Source organism: Triplophysa dalaica, chromosome 16 (genome assembly GCF_015846415.1).
Source record: "Triplophysa dalaica isolate WHDGS20190420 chromosome 16, ASM1584641v1, whole genome shotgun sequence".
NCBI classification, from domain to species: domain Eukaryota; kingdom Metazoa; phylum Chordata; class Actinopteri; order Cypriniformes; family Nemacheilidae; genus Triplophysa; species Triplophysa dalaica.
The window spans coordinates 1,732,138-1,750,833 of record NC_079557.1 but is presented as its reverse complement, the minus strand read 5'-3'; the positions used below and the strand labels follow the sequence as shown (position 1 = coordinate 1,750,833).

Below are 18,696 nucleotides of genomic sequence, written 5' to 3'. Positions count from 1 at the left end.
GTACAATACACACACTGTACGACACAAATACATACACAAACGCAGAGATACTTTAAAACACGCACACGCGCACACAGTACAAGAATCCCTGTGCAATGGACATACACACAGACTGTAAACACACACACTATACACTACACACAAACAAAACACACGCACCTACAGTACGAAATGGGCTTACACAACTTGAAACACTCAAACTGTGCATTGCACAATGCACATATACACACATTGTAAAGCATACACTATTCAACACACACACACAGTACAAAACACAAACATCCACATATGCAAACACGCACACACACACATTCAGTACAAAATGTACACTCACAACAACACACACCATTCAAAACCCACACACGTGCACAAATCAATCAAACATTTTTTACATTTTCCTTTATTTGTTTCATATGTTTACGTTACTTCCTGTTGTTGGCTGTTACTGTATATGTCCCATTAAAACCTTACACACGGCCTAGGACATATAGCATTCAATTCAGACACAAACTCATTTAACACAACATCACTCGGTCCTAATGTCACGGGAATTAGTGGTCTGAAATGTTCACATGTGAGCGGTGTACACTTGTGTTCAGAGGAGACGTACAGGGACCCTGCAGGCCGAGCGATAAATCACATCTCGACACGGACCCTTAATGACCGGCAGACCCCGCTGTTTCACTCCTCTACTAAACACCACAGACAGATTCTGCTGCAGGCTGACGGAGAACATGTGACGAATACGCTGCCTTAAAAATATCCGCTTGATTTCCAGCCAAAAGCAGCCCGGCTCTTTTTTTCCTGCTGAACTTTCTGTCTGACACCCTGTGATGAATGAAAACCTTAACAGGCTTCGTTCAAACCAGCACACAACACTATTTCAGCAGTGTGTATACAGTGTGCACGTTGTGTGTGAACTGTGTGTGTGCACTAGGGGTTGCAAGAACTACATTAAGGCTCATTTAAAGCCTGATGTTGACTAGTCGCACGTCATATGATTTTGACACTGTACCTTTAAGAAGACGGCTGACTATTCGAAGGACCTGCGCACGGGACTGTGTCATTCCCACCTGGTTCAGTGGTATGCTGTCACACTACCGGCAATAATATGCATGTCCTGCTTCTGCATGCATCACTCACAATGTGTCCTGTTTTCGTCCACAACATTCACGATTTGTTCTGACGCCGCAAAAGCTTGCAGCTAAAGTTCCAGTGTGCTAGCTTCTACACGCAGATTTTCTTATTATAGGCTATTTTTGGACTTGTTCCCCGTTTAATAAAACATGAAAGAAACAGAATAAATAAAAATGATTCTCATATTGGCTGCTGTGTCACTGAGGTGCTGCGTTTGTAAGTCCACTACGATAAAGTTTCTGCTACATTAGGCTAATAAAATAAAATATTGACCACATCACTCTTACCATTGGTCAGGATGCATCTTGATATTCAGCCCGATGATTGTAAAAGTCAACTGATTTGGGGAAGTCGTGATCATTTTTACTTCCATATTTTAACGCATTTCTGAGTGAAATGGATTGTTTTAATGAGAAAAAAAAGTGTGGCCGTGGCTTTCGACTAACGCCATTTGATTGTGTGTATAAAAACAGCCGTTGCATTTTGAAACGGAACTGGCAGCAGACTGAGAGTTGAAGGGGAGGAGTTAACGGATGCTCCACCCAGGCCGTCTAACATACGTCATTTAAGATGGACAGTCATTACAGGAAGGGAGTGCATTTTCAGATTTTAACTCAAGTTTATGAGGGCACACAAATTTTTTAAAGAGATCAACCCATATTGACAGACTATTTACAATAAATGCTGCAATATTTCATGTAAAAAACGATTTGTCATTTTTTATTTTACTGGAACTTTAACACAGCTGTGCACTTTTCTAGTTTTCTTTGTGGAAACGTCTTGCTTTTAACATCGATCACACACTTACTGTGAGTAGAGCATTCGGGAGCGCACAACAAATTTGAAGATGTACTCGAGTGCTTTGAGGGTCCGCAGGATGGGCTCACAGACCTCACCTCGACTCGACACGTCCAGATACCTCTTCAACACAGACATCAACTTCCTACAGGAAGACAGAAAGAGTCAGTGCCAACATACAAAATACTGTGGAATACTTCAAAATTTAAAGATACTATACTGTAGTGTCTTTGAAGCTGTCTTTGAGTGTAAATAATAAAGTATACATAATGTACTACAGTTTATCAGTTTAAAACAGTTAATACTGCGTAGAGAGGATACATTTGTGCCAAAAGTGTAGTCTGCTATATGCCTTGTTCTTTACATTTGTCTTTGCCTACAGTCATTGTCTACTTGTTCAGTTAAATCAGTATATGTTGACATGTATTTTGTCTGTTGAAGTCGTCTTAATTTGTCATCCTGCTGATCTTTTCTCTGTCTTCTTTACTGTCGTCCTTATTGTCGTTTTGTTCTATTATCTTTACTGTTGTCCTGTTCTGTAGTCCTTACTGCTGTCTGTATATGACAACCTCCGTGTCGTCTGTATATGTCGTCCTCCATGTCGTCTGTATATGTCGTCCTCCCGTATCGCCGACATATACAGACGACAGGGAGGACGACATATACAGACGACAGGGAGGACGACACGGAGGACGACATATACAGACGACAGGGAGGACGACCTATACAGATGACACGGAGGACGACATATACAGACGACAGGGAGGACGACATATACAGACGACAGGGAGGACGACATATACAGACGACACGGAGGACGACATATACAGACGACAGGGAGGACGACATATACAGACGACAGAGGGAGACGACATATACAGACGACAGAGGGAGGACGATATATAGACGACAGGGAGGACGGCATATACAGACGACACGGAGGACGACATATACAGACGACAGAGGGAGACGACATATACAGACGACAGAGGGAGGACGATATATAGACGACAGGGAGGACGGCATATACAGACGACACGGAGGACGACATATACAGACGACAGGGAGGACGACCTATACAGACGACACGGAGGACGACATACACAGACGACAGGGAGGACGACATATACAGACGACAGGGAGGACGACATATACAGACGACATATACAGACGACAGTGGGAGGACGATATATACAGACGACAGGGAGGACGACATATACAGACGACAGTGGGAGGACGATATATATAGACGACAGGGAGGACGACATATACAGACGACAGGGAGGACGACATATACAGACGACATATACAGACGACAGTGGGAGGACGATATATACAGACGACAGGCAGGACGACATATACAGACGACAGTGGGAGGACGATATATATAGACGACAGGGAGGACGACATATACAGACGACAGGGAGTACAACATATACAGACGACATGGATGACGAAAGAAAACAACCACAAGGATGACGCTTAAATAGACAGAGAAAAGTACAGAAGGATGAAAAGAGGACGTCAACAGACAACATACACGTCAACATATACTGATTTAACTGAACAAGTAGGCAATTGTTCTAGACAAAGACAAATGTATAACACAAGGCACAAAGCACTCAACACATTTTTGGCACATATGGAAACCCATATAAATATGCGCTGATGAAGATTTGCAGAGGATTTGAAGTTGCGTGTGTTATCGATGTTCACATACACGTACTGCCATCTAGTGCCATCTTTTATGCTCTCAGATTTAGTCACAATCACAAATGAAATGTTTAACTCACTTGTAGGCCAGAGTTGCACTGAAGTGTTGTTTGATGTACGCCTCAAGCACCGTGTTAAAATGCTGAAACTTTCGATCAGCGATTAGACCTATGATATAAATCTGGAAAGAGAGAGAGAGGTCACGTCACAACACTTTGTGTTGTGTGTTTGTGTACTGGAGGACTGAACGCTGCTTACCAAAGCATCAAACACCAGAATATCATAGTCATCAGTCTGAGAATGTTCCATCATGATGTTAAACAGGGCATCCAAGGTGTCCTGAAGAAACTACACACACACACACACACACACACATGTGAGAGTCTCAGAAAGCTACACACTCTCATGGGTCTTTTACATATGAATCAGGAACAAACCTTCACAACTTCCTCTCCATCGATGAGTTTGAGCTCTTGTAGGTTTTGTTTCAGCATTTCAGGACGAGTTCTCCATTTCAGCAAACCCAGTAAACCAACTGTGAGAGAGAGAGAGAGAGAGAGAGAGAGAGAGAGAGAGAGAGAGAGAGAAAGTAAATCCTCAGCTGACTCTTAATTATGCATTGGTTTATTTCACACATTTAACCGTAAATGTGTGTGTGTGTGTGTCTCCATCGGGGTTGCAGTGTAAGTAATGTCTCCAGAAGATTCATTAGTGTGATTAACAAGCTTTCTCAAGAACAGCTGTTGTGGCGCACCTGCGTCTGTGTGTCCTTATAGGAGGTTAAAGATGAAAGTGAACCATAAGTCTTAGATATTAAACTCAACACAAAATTAAATACGGACACTATTAAATACCCTTTTCTGTTCTCATCATCCCGAATGAACACATTGAAATGTAATTTAAACAAGTTCCTTTTTGACTGACATCCCCAAGCCCCTCCCCTCCATCCACCTGCCTGATAGAGTCCATGCGATTGGACTGTGAATGACATTTCAGGATGACTGTTGAAGCACAAACAAACACAAACCGTTCTGTGTGAGTTTGGTGGAGCAGACGAGGGTAGAGATGGTGAAACAGTCTCTGGAGCTCACAGAAAGACCCCCAACACTGCTGGAGCTGCGCATCAGTGTCGTCCCCTTGTGGCTGTCAGGGTGACTGCGCTCAGACGGCAGTGAGAGATAAGAGCTGACGTCCTCCATACGCTTACTGTCACCCTGAAGGGAGAGAGAGACAGACAGAGGGGTTATGTTCCATGTTGAGTAAGCTAAATCTTTTAAAGCCTTTCTTGGTTTTAAGCTCATATGTTTGTACGTAAACATTTGTTAAATTCAAACCTTAAATACAGTGAGCTCATGTATTCCATCTTTCAGAACGGTCCCATCATCCTTCATCAGACGCACAAACGCCATCGCAAAATTTCTCTCACTCTTGTCCTTTGCTGAAGAGCATAAATGATACAGATGTTACATTAAATTCCTACACACCAGACTCCATCCGTCGTAGACATTTAAGCAATAAGGCCCAAGAAGCAGTGGGTTACAGTGCATTTTATAACATCCAAAGGCGTTGTGACACGACACGAAGCGGAGTGCATAAAACCCTGTACCTGTTATAAAATACTGAAAGTACTGAACCCACTGCTTCTTGGGCCTTATTGCTTTTATAAAACGGTTACTCCATATGCTTAGCCTTAAAGTTACATTTACGGTGTGTTTTATAACGGCTAAAAACTCCACTCAGCCAATCAGAATCAAGGAACAGAACTGACCATTTTATAATAGGAATTAGTGCGCAGCGCTTGCATCAAGCTCAATTAAAAAATATATTTGACTTCAGGGTCACAAACATGTGTAATGGTTTCAGTCTCATATTAATTTCCTAAAAATGCCTTTGATGAGGTGCGTTTTTTTATTCTATCTGCTCGGTTTAAAATCAAGTTTTAATAAATCGATGGCTGTGAGCCTACGGCGTGAAACGTACACTCCTGTGAAGATCGATGACGGAACATGAAGCGCAGGTGGACCCGGGGCATCTCCTCCAGAGGGATCGCAACCTACAGCAACATTAAAACATACAGACTGTCAACAAGTTCACATGCGAGATTGAAATCAATATTTATGTCACTACAAAATTTGAGCCTATTTGCATTCCTCAAAGTGTTTGATGTTATTCAAAAGTGAAAATAATGCCTGTCTTAGTAATATCTTGTTTTTCAAACCGCTCCAACCTGCTTTACTGTGGTCAGAGCATTTTTACAATCCAATCGATCATGATGGATAATATCAAGACCCGTCTAACATTTGCCATCTTTTATTTGGAAATAAAATGAGGTTTTGTGTTGACTGTAACCCACTTTACACCTTTCTCTCTCTCTCTCTCACCTTAAAGGTTTCCATCCAGCGGGGTTGTTTGACCTGGTAGTAAATCACTGATCTATATTCATTGACAGGTCGATCTCCAGCACCAAGACAGATCGAGTTCTGAATGATAAAAGCACAGTTGAGCTGTCAATCATCTCAGAAATCCCAGACCACAATCTTAATATATTTTCCTGGCTATGTGTACTATTTACTGAAAACATCACTATATACACTACTGTATAAACACTGCTTAATATTCTTAAAAAATCTGTAAAACAGTATACATTTATTCACATAAAAGGATTTTGTTGCATTGGACCTCTTTACATTGCATGTAAGTGACAAATTACCATGTATATTTTTTATTAAACTTCAAAGGTTGAATGAAACTCACGGGCACGATCTTCCCCTCCTCATCCGACACCAGCATGATGACCTCCACGTTCTTCTGTGTGGTTTTGTTGTACTTGTCAAAGTCTCCGGAGTGTAGAGTCAGATAGATGTCATTACGGATGTCCCCCGGCATTATAATCTCAGGAAAGCCCAGTTTCCGTGCGACCACCGTGCTCCGGTCCACCAGGTGCGGATATTCCTTTCTGATCTGGACGATATCACCCACCAGAGCTTTCATGGTGACCCACAGACCTGCGGGACAGAAGACACACACTCATTCATCTCTGTGTTGTGTACAGTACTCACTGCCCATAATTCAAAGAGATACTTTGTGGGTCAAGAGGTGACAGTTCATGAAAAAATGAAAATTCTGTCATCATTTACTCACCCTCGGACTGTTCCAAACCTGTATACATTTCTTAAACACAAAGGAAGATGTTTGGAAGAATGTCTGTCAGGAACCAAACAGATCTCATCCCCCATTTACTGCCATAGTGGGGAAAATAAATAACATGGGAGTCAATGGGGGATAAGATCTGTTTGATTACTGACATTCTTCCAAATATCCTCCTTTGCGTCTAGCAGAATCATTTTTTTTACAGGTTTTTCATTTTGGGGTGAACTATCCCTGGAGCGAGGGTGTAAAAAATTACATCTAACCAAGCCTTTATGTCCAAAACGTTGTGAAAGCTTGATTTTTGATTTGTCAAAAGATCACAACATAGGTCTACTACTAGTAAGTACTAGTGAGCAATTCATTTATTATTAAGTAAACTAATACATAATTTAATAATCTATAGTACAAATCTATATCACAACAGAGCTGTTTAACAATCTATTAGTGATAAATAGTTTATAATGTACAACACACAAATGAAGTCAAATAAAATCTCTGGCTGGATTTCCTGACAGCAGAAATTTACTTCCATTCTCAAATGTCTCTCTCTCATTGTCATTGTGAAGATGACCGCCATAAAGCTTTTGTTTCTCTCTCAATTCAATCACCTCTGTCCTGATGGCAATGTCTCTGTGTGTGTGTGTGTGTGTGTGTGTGGGTGTGTGTGTGTGTGTGTGTGTGTGTGTGTGTGTGTGCGTGTGCAGACAGGATTATTGCGATCAGTGGAGTATTAAAGCATTAGCCGCTGATGGTATTTCAGTGTTCAGCAGTCGTACCTTGACCTCCGCTGTCTCCTCGAGATGTCGTCAGTTTGTTCAGGAGAGTGTGAAGGAAATCATTTTCAGCTATGACCCTACACAAACACACACACAAAATTTAAATTTTTTATGAACTTAAAAAATAATAATGTAATGTTTTTTGTATTTTATTCTAAGATTCACATAATGTCAACCTATGAAAAAAAAAATGTGCGCTAGAATACATAAAGGCGGTGGTTGTCAAACTGGGGGCACCCTGATGGATCCAGGGGGGGCCACAGATTTTGTGGCATTATATGAGAAATTAATCATAAATTATATCCAATCAAACATCAGAAAAATAAGACCGCCAACCAAAAGTATTGATTTTCAAACATTGTATAACAGAATTTGGTTTCGGTTTAATTAAAATTATAAGATTATAAGTGTTTATATGGGGGGGCCGTAAAGCAATACACTCTACACAAAAAAGTTTGAGAACCACTGCTTTAATGCTTTAAAATATATACAGTCAGTTATTCAAATATGTGATTGCAGCTTTGTAAACAGTTGTTGTCCCGCCAGATAGTTTCCTATCCTAACAAACCATATATCAATAGAAAGCTTATTTCTTCAGCTTGCAGATGATGTAAAAATCTCAATTTCGAAAAATTGACCCTTAAGACTGATTTTGTCACATATGTTCATGAATGTATGACTGTCAGTCATAAAGTTAAAAAAAGAAAGAGTAGATGAAATTAAATGGGAACTCGCTTAGGTAAACTCCCAAAAAGGACAGCATCAAAATATAATGAAAAATGTAACAAAGTCATTTGACGCTTTATGTGGGACACAGATGAACTGAAATCCAAATTGGACAAAAATCTTTACATGAAAAAGCTACATTTTGGCCTTTTCAACACATCGTAAGACTTCATTTGACTTTAAGGATGCTTATCTCGAGTTCGGAGCTCACCTGCCACAGTTTATAAAGGGAAACAGACACTTGCGTTTGGAACGACACACAAGTGTGAATAAATGACAACAATATATTTATTTCTGTCCCTTTACGATCCGAGCGAGAGCGGGTAGAGAAAGAGAGGAGACTTACGGATGAAAAGGAATGAAATATTGCTTCTCCTCATCACACTCTGTCTTTCCCTTGATGATGTCACTGATGTCCATCACTGTCGAGGCAGACAGAAATATCAGCCAATCAGAGCTCATGTGATGCTGTCATTGTGTCAAGATCATTTTTCACTGTCAGTGCAGACCAGAGGTCAAGGTTTCGTCAGATAGCAGTTAAATATCGCTCTACAAGAATAAAACATTAATAAATAAAGCTCTAAACTGCAGAGTTTTCATTTCGTGGGAGTGTCGGTTTTATAAGTGCTTCTTTAAACGTGTGAAATGGATATTTTTCCTGTCTGCTGTCTCTTGGGGTTAGCATTATGTATCCCAGCATGCACGTTCTGCTCTTACCAGCAACGCCAAACGGTCTGCGCAGACCCATCGTACATTTCTTATGATTCGAATCTTTCAGATCCATTCGTCCGACACGCACAATCTGACAGATCAGGTAGATCTTCTCTCGATTCAAGTCCTTATTTCCAAGATCCTGCAAGGAAAGACAAAGAAAAACTTTTGAACACCGGCCCTGAGACACAAAGATACACGAGAAAGCTTCTTTCTCATTTACAGTAAATGGTCACCAATAAATAACAATCTCGCGTTTTGGTGGTGAGAAGTGACTTACTGTAAAAACCACCTTCAGACTGTTGAGCATCTCAATGTCCTTTGGCAAACCTTTATCTCCCCAACGCACCAAATAATTCTCACTGGAGAGAGGCAGAGAGATCAATGAAAAACATCTTTGACTGCACAGAATCGTTGACTGTCTCAGTGAAAACATCTTTACCTGATATTTGTCTGTCTGATGGGGTCGTACAGAGACATGAAGAGTTCAGAGTCCTCCCCAATACGACAGACGAAATTCCGCACAAAAACATAAAGACTGTGCGTGGGGGAAGACTGGATCCGTGCCGACATTCCGGAATGATCCATCTGAACGTTGGACTGCACAAAGTGAAAAGACACAATTATTCAAACACATACATTGGGCGATTATTAAGATAACTTGTCTGTTCTAAGGGCTTTGGCAATTATGGCAAATAACTGTCTGTTTTTGTGCTTTGCCGATTATGTCGATTAACCGTCTGTTTTGGGGGCCTTGGCGATTATGTCGATTGATTGTCAGTTTTATGACTTTGTTTAATATGACAATTAATCATCTGTTTTATGGCTTTGCCGGTTATAGCGATTACTTGTCTGTTTGGGGGCCTTCGCCGATTATGTCGATTAACTGTCTGTTTTGGGGGCTTTGGCGATTATTATGATTGGTTGTATGCTTTGATGGTTATGAGTATTAATCGTCTGTTTTAGGGCTTCGGTGATTATTAAGATAACTTGCCTGTTCTAAGGGCTTTGGCAATTATGGCAAATAATTGTCTGTTTTTGTGCTTTGCCGATTATGTCGATTAACCGTCTGTTTTGGGGGCTTTGGCGATTATGTCGATTGATTGTCAGTTTTATGACTTTGTTTAATATGACAATTAATCATCTGTTTTATGGCTTTGCCGGTTATAGCGATTACTTGTCTGTTTGGGGGCCTTCGCCGATTATGTCGATTAACTGTCTGTTTTGGGGGCTTTGGCGATTATTATAATTGGTTGTATGCTTTGATGGTTATGACTATTAATTGTCTGTTTTAGGGCTTCGGTGATTATGGCGATTAACTGTCTGCTGTGGGGGATTGGTCAATTATGTCGATAAATTGTCTGTTTTTGGGCTTTGGCGGTTATGAAGATTTATTGTCTGTTTTGGGGGGGTTGTCGATTATGACAATAAATTGTCTGTTTTAGTGCTTTGGCGATTGTGCCGATTAATTGTCAGATTTAGGGCTTTGACATTTAACTCTATATTTGATTCAGCTTTGAAACGACCATATTGTTCTGAATATATGTCTTTCTTTTAAAAAATGGGGTCATCATATATTTAAGGTCTTGGCTTTTACATGTCAATAATATAGCTGCAAAATACATGTAAAACGAGTTTGATCAGGAGTGAATTAAAGCCACCATTAAAATACTATCAGTCATAGAAAAGCATCTAGTCTGTTTTTTTCTCACTTGCAAGATTAAAGTAAAATGTTAATTTTATTTCAATGGTAGGCTGGTTTTCTCATTGAGATTAGCTCAAAAAATATGAAATTGTACTACAGTTTGTTTATGGTATATAGTTTAAAGTTTGTTTTGTTGTAATTGTATATTTTACGAGTATAATCATACTTTAGTTACAATATATACACTAAAATATGCAATATGCAGGCACTACAGCTCTCCCATTGTGTCTTCTATAGAGATGTGCAATAATTGCGCTGATCTGAATCAATTGAGATGAGACGATTATTTAATAATTGTGACAGCCCTAGATCGTATAAGGGATGAGAAAAGGCATAGATAAGAATCAGTATCCCACATGAAGAGTGATTTTATAAGTCTGTTGGGGGGATGTGGAGTGCGATTTGTGCGATTCTTGAGATGGTAATTCTGAATATCCTATTAAATCGACTCTCTCACATGAGAATGTCCTTTGCGGTTTTATTCTCTGGGTGAGTCTGTAAACCATGAAATGAAAGTGAAACAAACCTGTTCCTCTTTAATTCGCTCTGTGATCTTGGTCGTGGCATCCTCGTGTGCTCTAAAGAGACTGATGACACTGGCTCGCTCGGGGTCCAGAATATTCCCATCGACATCTCTGACTATCACATCCAGCTCTAAGATCCTAAACAAAGAGAAAGTGTTCAGAAACAACTAATATTTACATGGTACATACATCTCTCACCACAGCACACGGTATATTTGACTGTTCATGGTAAGCGGAATTCTACAGATCTGTGCTAGTTATATGTATCGATCCGTTTTCTCTTTCATCTCACATAATAGTATTAGTTATGTTCAATCAATATTTCATATCCATGTGTTTATTTTTTTGGTACTGTCTGTACTTGTGTAATAAGATGATCCGTGTTGACATCATCCTGAGATTAAACCGAAATAAATATATCAAAATACCTCAGGGTACCAACATAAATAACTTAATACAAAACACAACATTTGTTCTCATGCACAAAACAGAAATATGTGTGAATAAACAGCATCTAACAGTATCTGTACTTTTTTTTAAATGTTTTTTCTCAAAGTGAGGGAGTTGTTTTCCTGCACTCATTTGTTGACATACAGCTGTGAGAAACGTATTTCCGTCTCCTTCAGGTTTGATGATTAAGTCTTTACAGATAATGTAGAAACATTACAACTGCATCCCAAAGCGGGTGAAGATAAACTACACCAGGTCATTTACTCTCTCTAAAATAAGTATGTGTGTGGAACCATGATACAGAAATGCTATCCAATTATGAAGCACTACTTGATAAAACATGGTAATACCGCTGTACATGTGAGTCTTCCAGAAAGCAGACAGGCGGCTTTACCGACAAACACACATGGATAGAAATGGAACAGGTACTTGTTTCCGTAGTCGATCTTTGAGGTGACTTTCTGCTTCAGTTCTTTAAACTCGTCGCTCGGTAACGTGCCAGACAGGAGCTGCGACCGCCACTCCATAAGATCCCACATCAGCCTCTGGACCTGACGGAAACGCTCCTTCTTATTGGCCTGTTTGTACAAAGACAGCACAAAACTCAGACTGAATTGTCTAAAAGTAGTATGTTTGTCCATTGTGCAATTCTGAACAAATCCATCCATACCACAAAGATCTGCTTCCAGATGCTGCCCCATTCTCTCAGCGTGGTGGTCACCTCCTTCACCAGAGGCATCTCAGCTGAGTTTATAATCTCTTCATCTCTGCACACACAGAGAAATGAGTGTCAAAAACCTGAACGGCTGGGTCTGGATGGAGGTGAATATGGGAAGGACTTACCCTCTCTTTTCAATGATGACTTCCTTCAGCTCGATGAAGTTGGCTGGAAATGCCCCCTTACATGACGGAAAGAAGTTTGACATGAGCAGACAGGTATCACAGATGGAGGAAGTAAACGTCAGATAGTCAGGAACCAAACATACTAACACCAGGACACTTACCTTTCTATCTTTGTTCCTGGTCAGATAACCTTTGTACCAACCTGAAAACAACAAAATAACTTAGTTTCCAAGAGATTTTGTGTTATTAGTTTTGTCATAGCATGGTGCTGTAATATATCTGTGTGCTGGTACCTTCACATGACTCCTGTATGTGCACCGTGTCTCCGATAACCAGAGACAACTGCTTTTCTGCTTTTGCTGTGAAATTCCACTTGACTTCATGGAGAGAGAGAGAAAGAAAGAGAGAGATTTAAACTTTATTGTATCAAAACAATAAATGCATAAAGTTCAACATACCATTAATAAAATTCAATCCTCATAAAATCAAAAGCCAGCTCTTCATCCACCACAGCACAAAACAAACATTTGTTACACCACTGTAGTTTAAAATGTTCACTATAATTCATAGCTTTGTAATACTTAAACTTCACAGTAATTCTTGATATGAAAAAAGCTTTCAATAAAGGTTTGACCTCTTTTCCATTCCTATTCTCTAATCTGTTTTCCTTGTTTTGTCAAATTAAAGCGAGAGAGAGAGAGAGAGAGAGAGGGAGAGAGAGAGAGAGAGAGAGAGTAAATTAAATGGGTTTCATCAGTTCATTCATTCTGATGAAGGTTACAAACAGTATATAGACCGTTTTATCGGACGTGCACACCGGGCCTGCAGTTAACTTCCGGTTTGTGTTTTGGCTGTTGTCAAATAATGTAACTATTTATATTTTATTTCATCTACGTTAATAGTAATTTATATTCGAATTTGATTGTACAATAACTGTATTAAATTAACGATTTGATGAATTTTGTTGTATGTTCATTTTATTACATAAACAATTTATTAAATGGGTCCTGTAGTTCGGTCACTAACCGTTTGGCACATTGACATCTAGCGGTTGAACTTGGTATGACAGTCTACATTCAAAATATTGGAGCGAAGTTTAGCCAAGTAACGCTTTATTCTCAGTTTCTATTGATTGTTTCTTTTGCAGTCACTCTGATGTTTGTGAAGGTGAACCGGAAGTCGCATGCGCAGTAATGTTTCTTTCTGTTGTCATTTTGAAACCGTCTATAATGCATAGACTTGAATAGTTTTGAACAACAAAGCAAGTACAGATGGTTTTGATCATAAGAAGAGACAAAACAGTAATGTTTCATGTTATAATCGGCAATCCACAGCCACGGGCAGTTGGTTTGCGGCTTTGCGCGCGCGATAGGTCGCGTTTCAAAACGTTTCTTGTGCCCTTGATAGTAACTGCAGGAAGTGTACTACACCACCTGAACTGTTGTAAAAAAAAAGGAAAAAAGTATGTTGTTTTTATTGCTGCATTCATTATGTATGATTTAAACAGCTCGATAATAGCGTTCAGTTTCTTGCACAGAACGATTGATTCGCTTTATAAGACGCCAGTTTAACGTCAAGTGTCAGGCATTACTGGCTAAACTTTTTTTTTTTTAATTTGACATCATTAATTCAATATCTTTATAAAAATCTTCTTGAAAAAAAAAACAATACCCACATCTTGGCTGGGGGACTGGCGGTGAGTAATTGAACAGCAATTTCATTCAGCGTATTAGGGAATATAAAATACAATTAAAAAGACGACATCCCTGTAATTAAATATCAAGAATAGGTGTACTGCATGCAATATTTGTGTGCATGCTTTAATATATGACCTGTAAGTAACGGCAACAAAACTAGCATAAAAGGAACAAAATGCAATAAATAGGCCTAACGGAAATCACAAGAAATTATGATATTGTAAAAAACTGTCCCGAACCCTATTTATACTTTTGGAATCTGGGCCTCATAGAAAAGTAGTCAAAGTGCACTGTTTGAGGGGACATTTGACTAGTGTGCATTTTTGAGTGCACTCATTCAATCCCATGATGCATCCTAATAACGAGTGTACAACCGGTGTACACTCACGGCTAGCTGCTAGCCATCTATCATGATGCTCGCGCTGAATGATTCATCCTGTCTCGGCAGAAGATGGCGCACGCAGCGTTTCCGGTGCACAGAGTGTCCGAATTTACTCGTTTTCACCCGATCCTTAATGTTGACTATATTAGTGGACTAGTGAAGGGACTAGTGAGTGAGGGTATAGTGGGAGATTTCGGACACAGCTATGTTCCTATAACGGAAATCACGCGGCATTTATGGAAGCCGTTTAACCGAAATTGCACGAGCCAATAAACTAAATTAAACTTTAGCAAAGACAAACGTTTATTTTTACTAGGGCTGTCAAAAGATTAATCGCATCCAGAATAAACGTTTGTGTTTACATAATATAAATCTGTGCATATTAATTTTGTATTTATAAATACAGACACATGTATTTATTAGCAATAGCATATATTAAAGAAAAAGAAAATTAGCATATATTAGCATATATTTAAGATTTTTCTTAAATATATGCATGGTTGTTTATTTGTTAATAAATACGAAATTATTTTGCACAGATATGTATTATGTTAACACAAACTTTTATTCTGGATGCGATTAATCGCGATTAATCTTTTGACAGCCCTAATTTTAACACATTGCTTGACTGGCAGGGAACACAATCTCCTTAACAGTTGAATTTTATAGCAGACCGAATTTGTGCACGGATATTTGACAAAATAATTAAATTGTTTCTCGTTTGTATTTAAACCGTTATTTAATTAAAGTAAGCCAGCTGTGAATGATCACAACCCCAATAAAGGGATACTCCACCCAAAAATAAAAATTCTGTCTTCATTTATTCACCCACATATATATTTTATACCTGTATAAATCACTTTGTCATAATGGACACAAAGAAAGATATTTGGAAGAATGTTAGACATTTTCAGTTCCGGGACATCATTGACTTTCATAGTAGGAAGAATTAAATGGTAGTCAAAGATGCCCGATAAATCTTTGTTTTCATAATTTTTTTAAATATCCAATTTTGTGTTCAACAGAACAACAAAATATATATAGTTTTCCTACTATGGGAGGGGATGATGTCCCAGAACTGAAAATTGCTAACATTCTTCCAAATGTGTCCATCATAACAAAGAAAAGTAGGTTTGAAACAACCTGAGGTTGAGCAAAAACACAGCCCAAGATATTCTGGTCTCAATGTGTAAGGCTAGGCTTTATTATTGTCTTTTTAATACATCAATCAAAAAACACCATTCACTTCAGAGTTATAGGTTTGTTTAAATTCACTATCTCCAAATACTTCATAACAGTGATGTTCAACATAGCAAACAATGATAATTAACACTAAAGACACACACACACACGCACACTTCATTTCTGCAACTACAAGTTCGTTGGCCTATTTCCTCTCAGTGACTTCCTGTACAAACGCACACACACACGCACACACCTACACACACACACACACACACTGGTGTTGCTGCACTAGAATACATATTCATAAGTTAACATCACATGAACAGCTTATTTTTATAGAATGTATTCAAATAAATGATAGTGTGAGCGCGACATCCTCATGTCACTAGTGCACATTTAATCAAAGCATCATCATCTTGAATCACAAAAATAAACACTGTTGTTTCAACACAATTCTACACTAGATAACTTCTATATTCTACACAACAGCAGCTTTTTTAAAAGGTGACTCAACCAAAATAATACAAGAAACTCAATTTCAGCTATTCTGTCAGCTTTTGTAGATTTGTCAGTAATTGGGTTTTTAATGTGATTAACATTCGCTTGTGATTGAACTGTTGCTCTTTTATAGTTTGTTTCATGGTTTTCTTTAAAGCTGTTGTTTCTGTCTATGTTGCAACATGTTGACAAACCATCAAAGAGGCCAAAGAAGCAAATTCCCTGCACACAAAAAGTGAAAATCAGTCATTACTGTTTACAGTAACCTTTTTTAAACCTGTTTAGTCATTAACCTTAACAATCACGTTTTTGTTATGTTGTGAGACAAAATATTCAAGTTGATTCAGACATATGTGTGTCTTTGACCAGCACATCGTGCACTTTTCCTGAGACCTGCCAAACATTTCTTAAGCTCATTTAAATGAAGGACTCTTTTTTTGTCTCCGGCAGATGTACAATAGATCTGTTCGCTCCATGACTGTACCGTTAATCCAAATACGGCTGAGATCTCAAGAAAAGACGAATCAGCACTTTATGATCAAGCAGAAATCTAGTAGGGCCAACTGTCTGTGAGGATGTTTGATTGATCTGTGTGTGTTCTCATCCGGAGATGCAGGAACTGAACCCATCTACCATAGACGGCCCCTGTGAGGACCGCAGGAGACATATACAACTACACAAAATTGACCAGCATGCACAGTTGATGCACAAATGAGAAGTGACTCACCGACTCCATATCTCCACGACGAGTTGGATTTTGTCCAGGGTGTCATGGTTGGACGAGGAAAGGCTCTTTCTTTCTCCGCTCCGTCTTTCTTTCGGAGTAGAAGTTCCTTTCTTTTGCTCTATCACACACTTCTTTTTCAGTTTTTACTGGGGCAGGGGTGTGACGGTGAACGCTCCTCCTCTCTGTCTATCTGTCTCTTCCTCTTTTTCAATCACTTCTGACCACAACATTTCAACGTCAGAAGAACGTAACACAACAGAAATTCAATGTGTCTGCGCGACGTTATGACTTTCAATGGCTTTGATTTATTCATGTATTGGGATGACAGGCTTTTTGTAAACCAGCCCTGTGTTCTACTGAGTATTAAAAGTGATAAATCACATGAATCATTAGAAGCTCATGTAAAGGAATCTTAAGACGGGAGGAAACATCTGGTCAGGGCTGAGATGGCAGAAATCCCCATAATGCTTGAATTAATGCATTCAAGAAATTTCGAGGATGCAGGTGCATGCACACACCAAACACAAGCTAAATGATTTTCAAACGCAATACTTTTTACAGACAACAGAGGGCAGTAAACATACAGCAAAAGAAGTGTTGATAGATCTGAAAGATGATCGACCATAAATAGTGAATCTTGTCCCACTTGTTTTAACAGAATGATGTCTTGAATATTGCACCAATAACTGTGAAAGAAGAAGCCGAGCCATATCTAGAGCAGAATATTAAAGACACTCTTTTACACCTCGGGGGATTTGATGGAGTTCTCGGATGCGTTCCATTTAACCAACATAGTCTCAGATGTTTCTCCTAAAATTGCACTGGACATAAAATCAGGAAGAAATGAGGTAAGGGGGGAAAACAAATGTAGGTAGAGGGTAAAATAATCTGAATTTGGGTAAATTTGATGAGAACTGTTTGAGTTCACATTGAGATCTTCAGCAATATTGACTTTTGATGGCAGACTTGACAAATCAGATTTCGGAGTCTTTATTTTTGGAGAAATATCTGAGGAGACTTTAGCAAACGTTTTCATTTGCTCTTCGTTCAGTTTCTTTGATATCTAGGAGGAATGGGAGATGTTAAAGAGCTCTCATCTGTTATTTTTCTGTGGCTATAGAGACACTGTACGCATTACTAACGCCCTGGTAAACACTGGGAGCACCTTTGCAGCACTGCTCACATTTTCTCCAGCAAATCTAGGTCAAATTATTTTCCACTTGGGAACAGAATGATAATCCATCAGTTATCTGCCAGTCAAACGGGGATCCATTGATGAATTCTAACATTGCTACATATGAAAACGTCAAGGGTAATATAGTCTGGAGGCAGTTTAATGTTCAGCAGTTTATGTGTTCTAACTGTGTGATTTTTAAAGAGAAACACAACAGCTTCCCACAGAACTAAAGTCACATCTTCACATGCTTCAATGATTCAATTGGGTCTTCATTTACAAAGATCCATGCAGCTTAACTGATCCTCTCAAGTGGATAATAGTGATGCGTTTTCATTTGGATCAAGGCACAAAAAGCTTTCGTAACCACATTAGCGCTATGAATCCTAAATATGCCAATTTGATTAAATATGTATTAGATTAAGTAAGTGCTCGAAGTTAATCACGTCTGGGGGGGGTCCCCAACAAGAGATGCTTTTTACGGGGAACCAAAAATAATT

At 39.1% G+C, this 18,696-nt stretch overlaps 1 protein-coding gene across 1 annotated transcript in view; it reads right to left on the bottom strand.

Annotated features, from left to right (window-relative positions):
- Positions 1–17,231, bottom strand: part of LOC130437862 (dedicator of cytokinesis protein 2) — a 70,709-nt gene extending 53,478 nt beyond the window's left edge. Inside the window, 21 exon segments of the mRNA XM_056769504.1 lie at positions 1,946–2,080; positions 3,729–3,829; positions 3,907–3,996; positions 4,086–4,183; positions 4,676–4,862; positions 4,983–5,086; positions 5,629–5,701; positions 6,030–6,128; positions 6,403–6,653; positions 7,575–7,651; positions 8,647–8,722; positions 9,018–9,153; positions 9,292–9,373; positions 9,454–9,611; positions 11,243–11,378; positions 12,120–12,268; positions 12,361–12,457; positions 12,534–12,589; positions 12,695–12,735; positions 12,827–12,910; positions 17,023–17,231. Of these exon segments, the coding sequence (XP_056625482.1) occupies positions 1,946–2,080; positions 3,729–3,829; positions 3,907–3,996; positions 4,086–4,183; positions 4,676–4,862; positions 4,983–5,086; positions 5,629–5,701; positions 6,030–6,128; positions 6,403–6,653; positions 7,575–7,651; positions 8,647–8,722; positions 9,018–9,153; positions 9,292–9,373; positions 9,454–9,611; positions 11,243–11,378; positions 12,120–12,268; positions 12,361–12,457; positions 12,534–12,589; positions 12,695–12,735; positions 12,827–12,910; positions 17,023–17,068 (2,276 nt within the window). The 5' untranslated portion in view covers positions 17,069–17,231.
- Between the last annotated feature and the right edge of the window lie 1,465 nt (positions 17,232–18,696).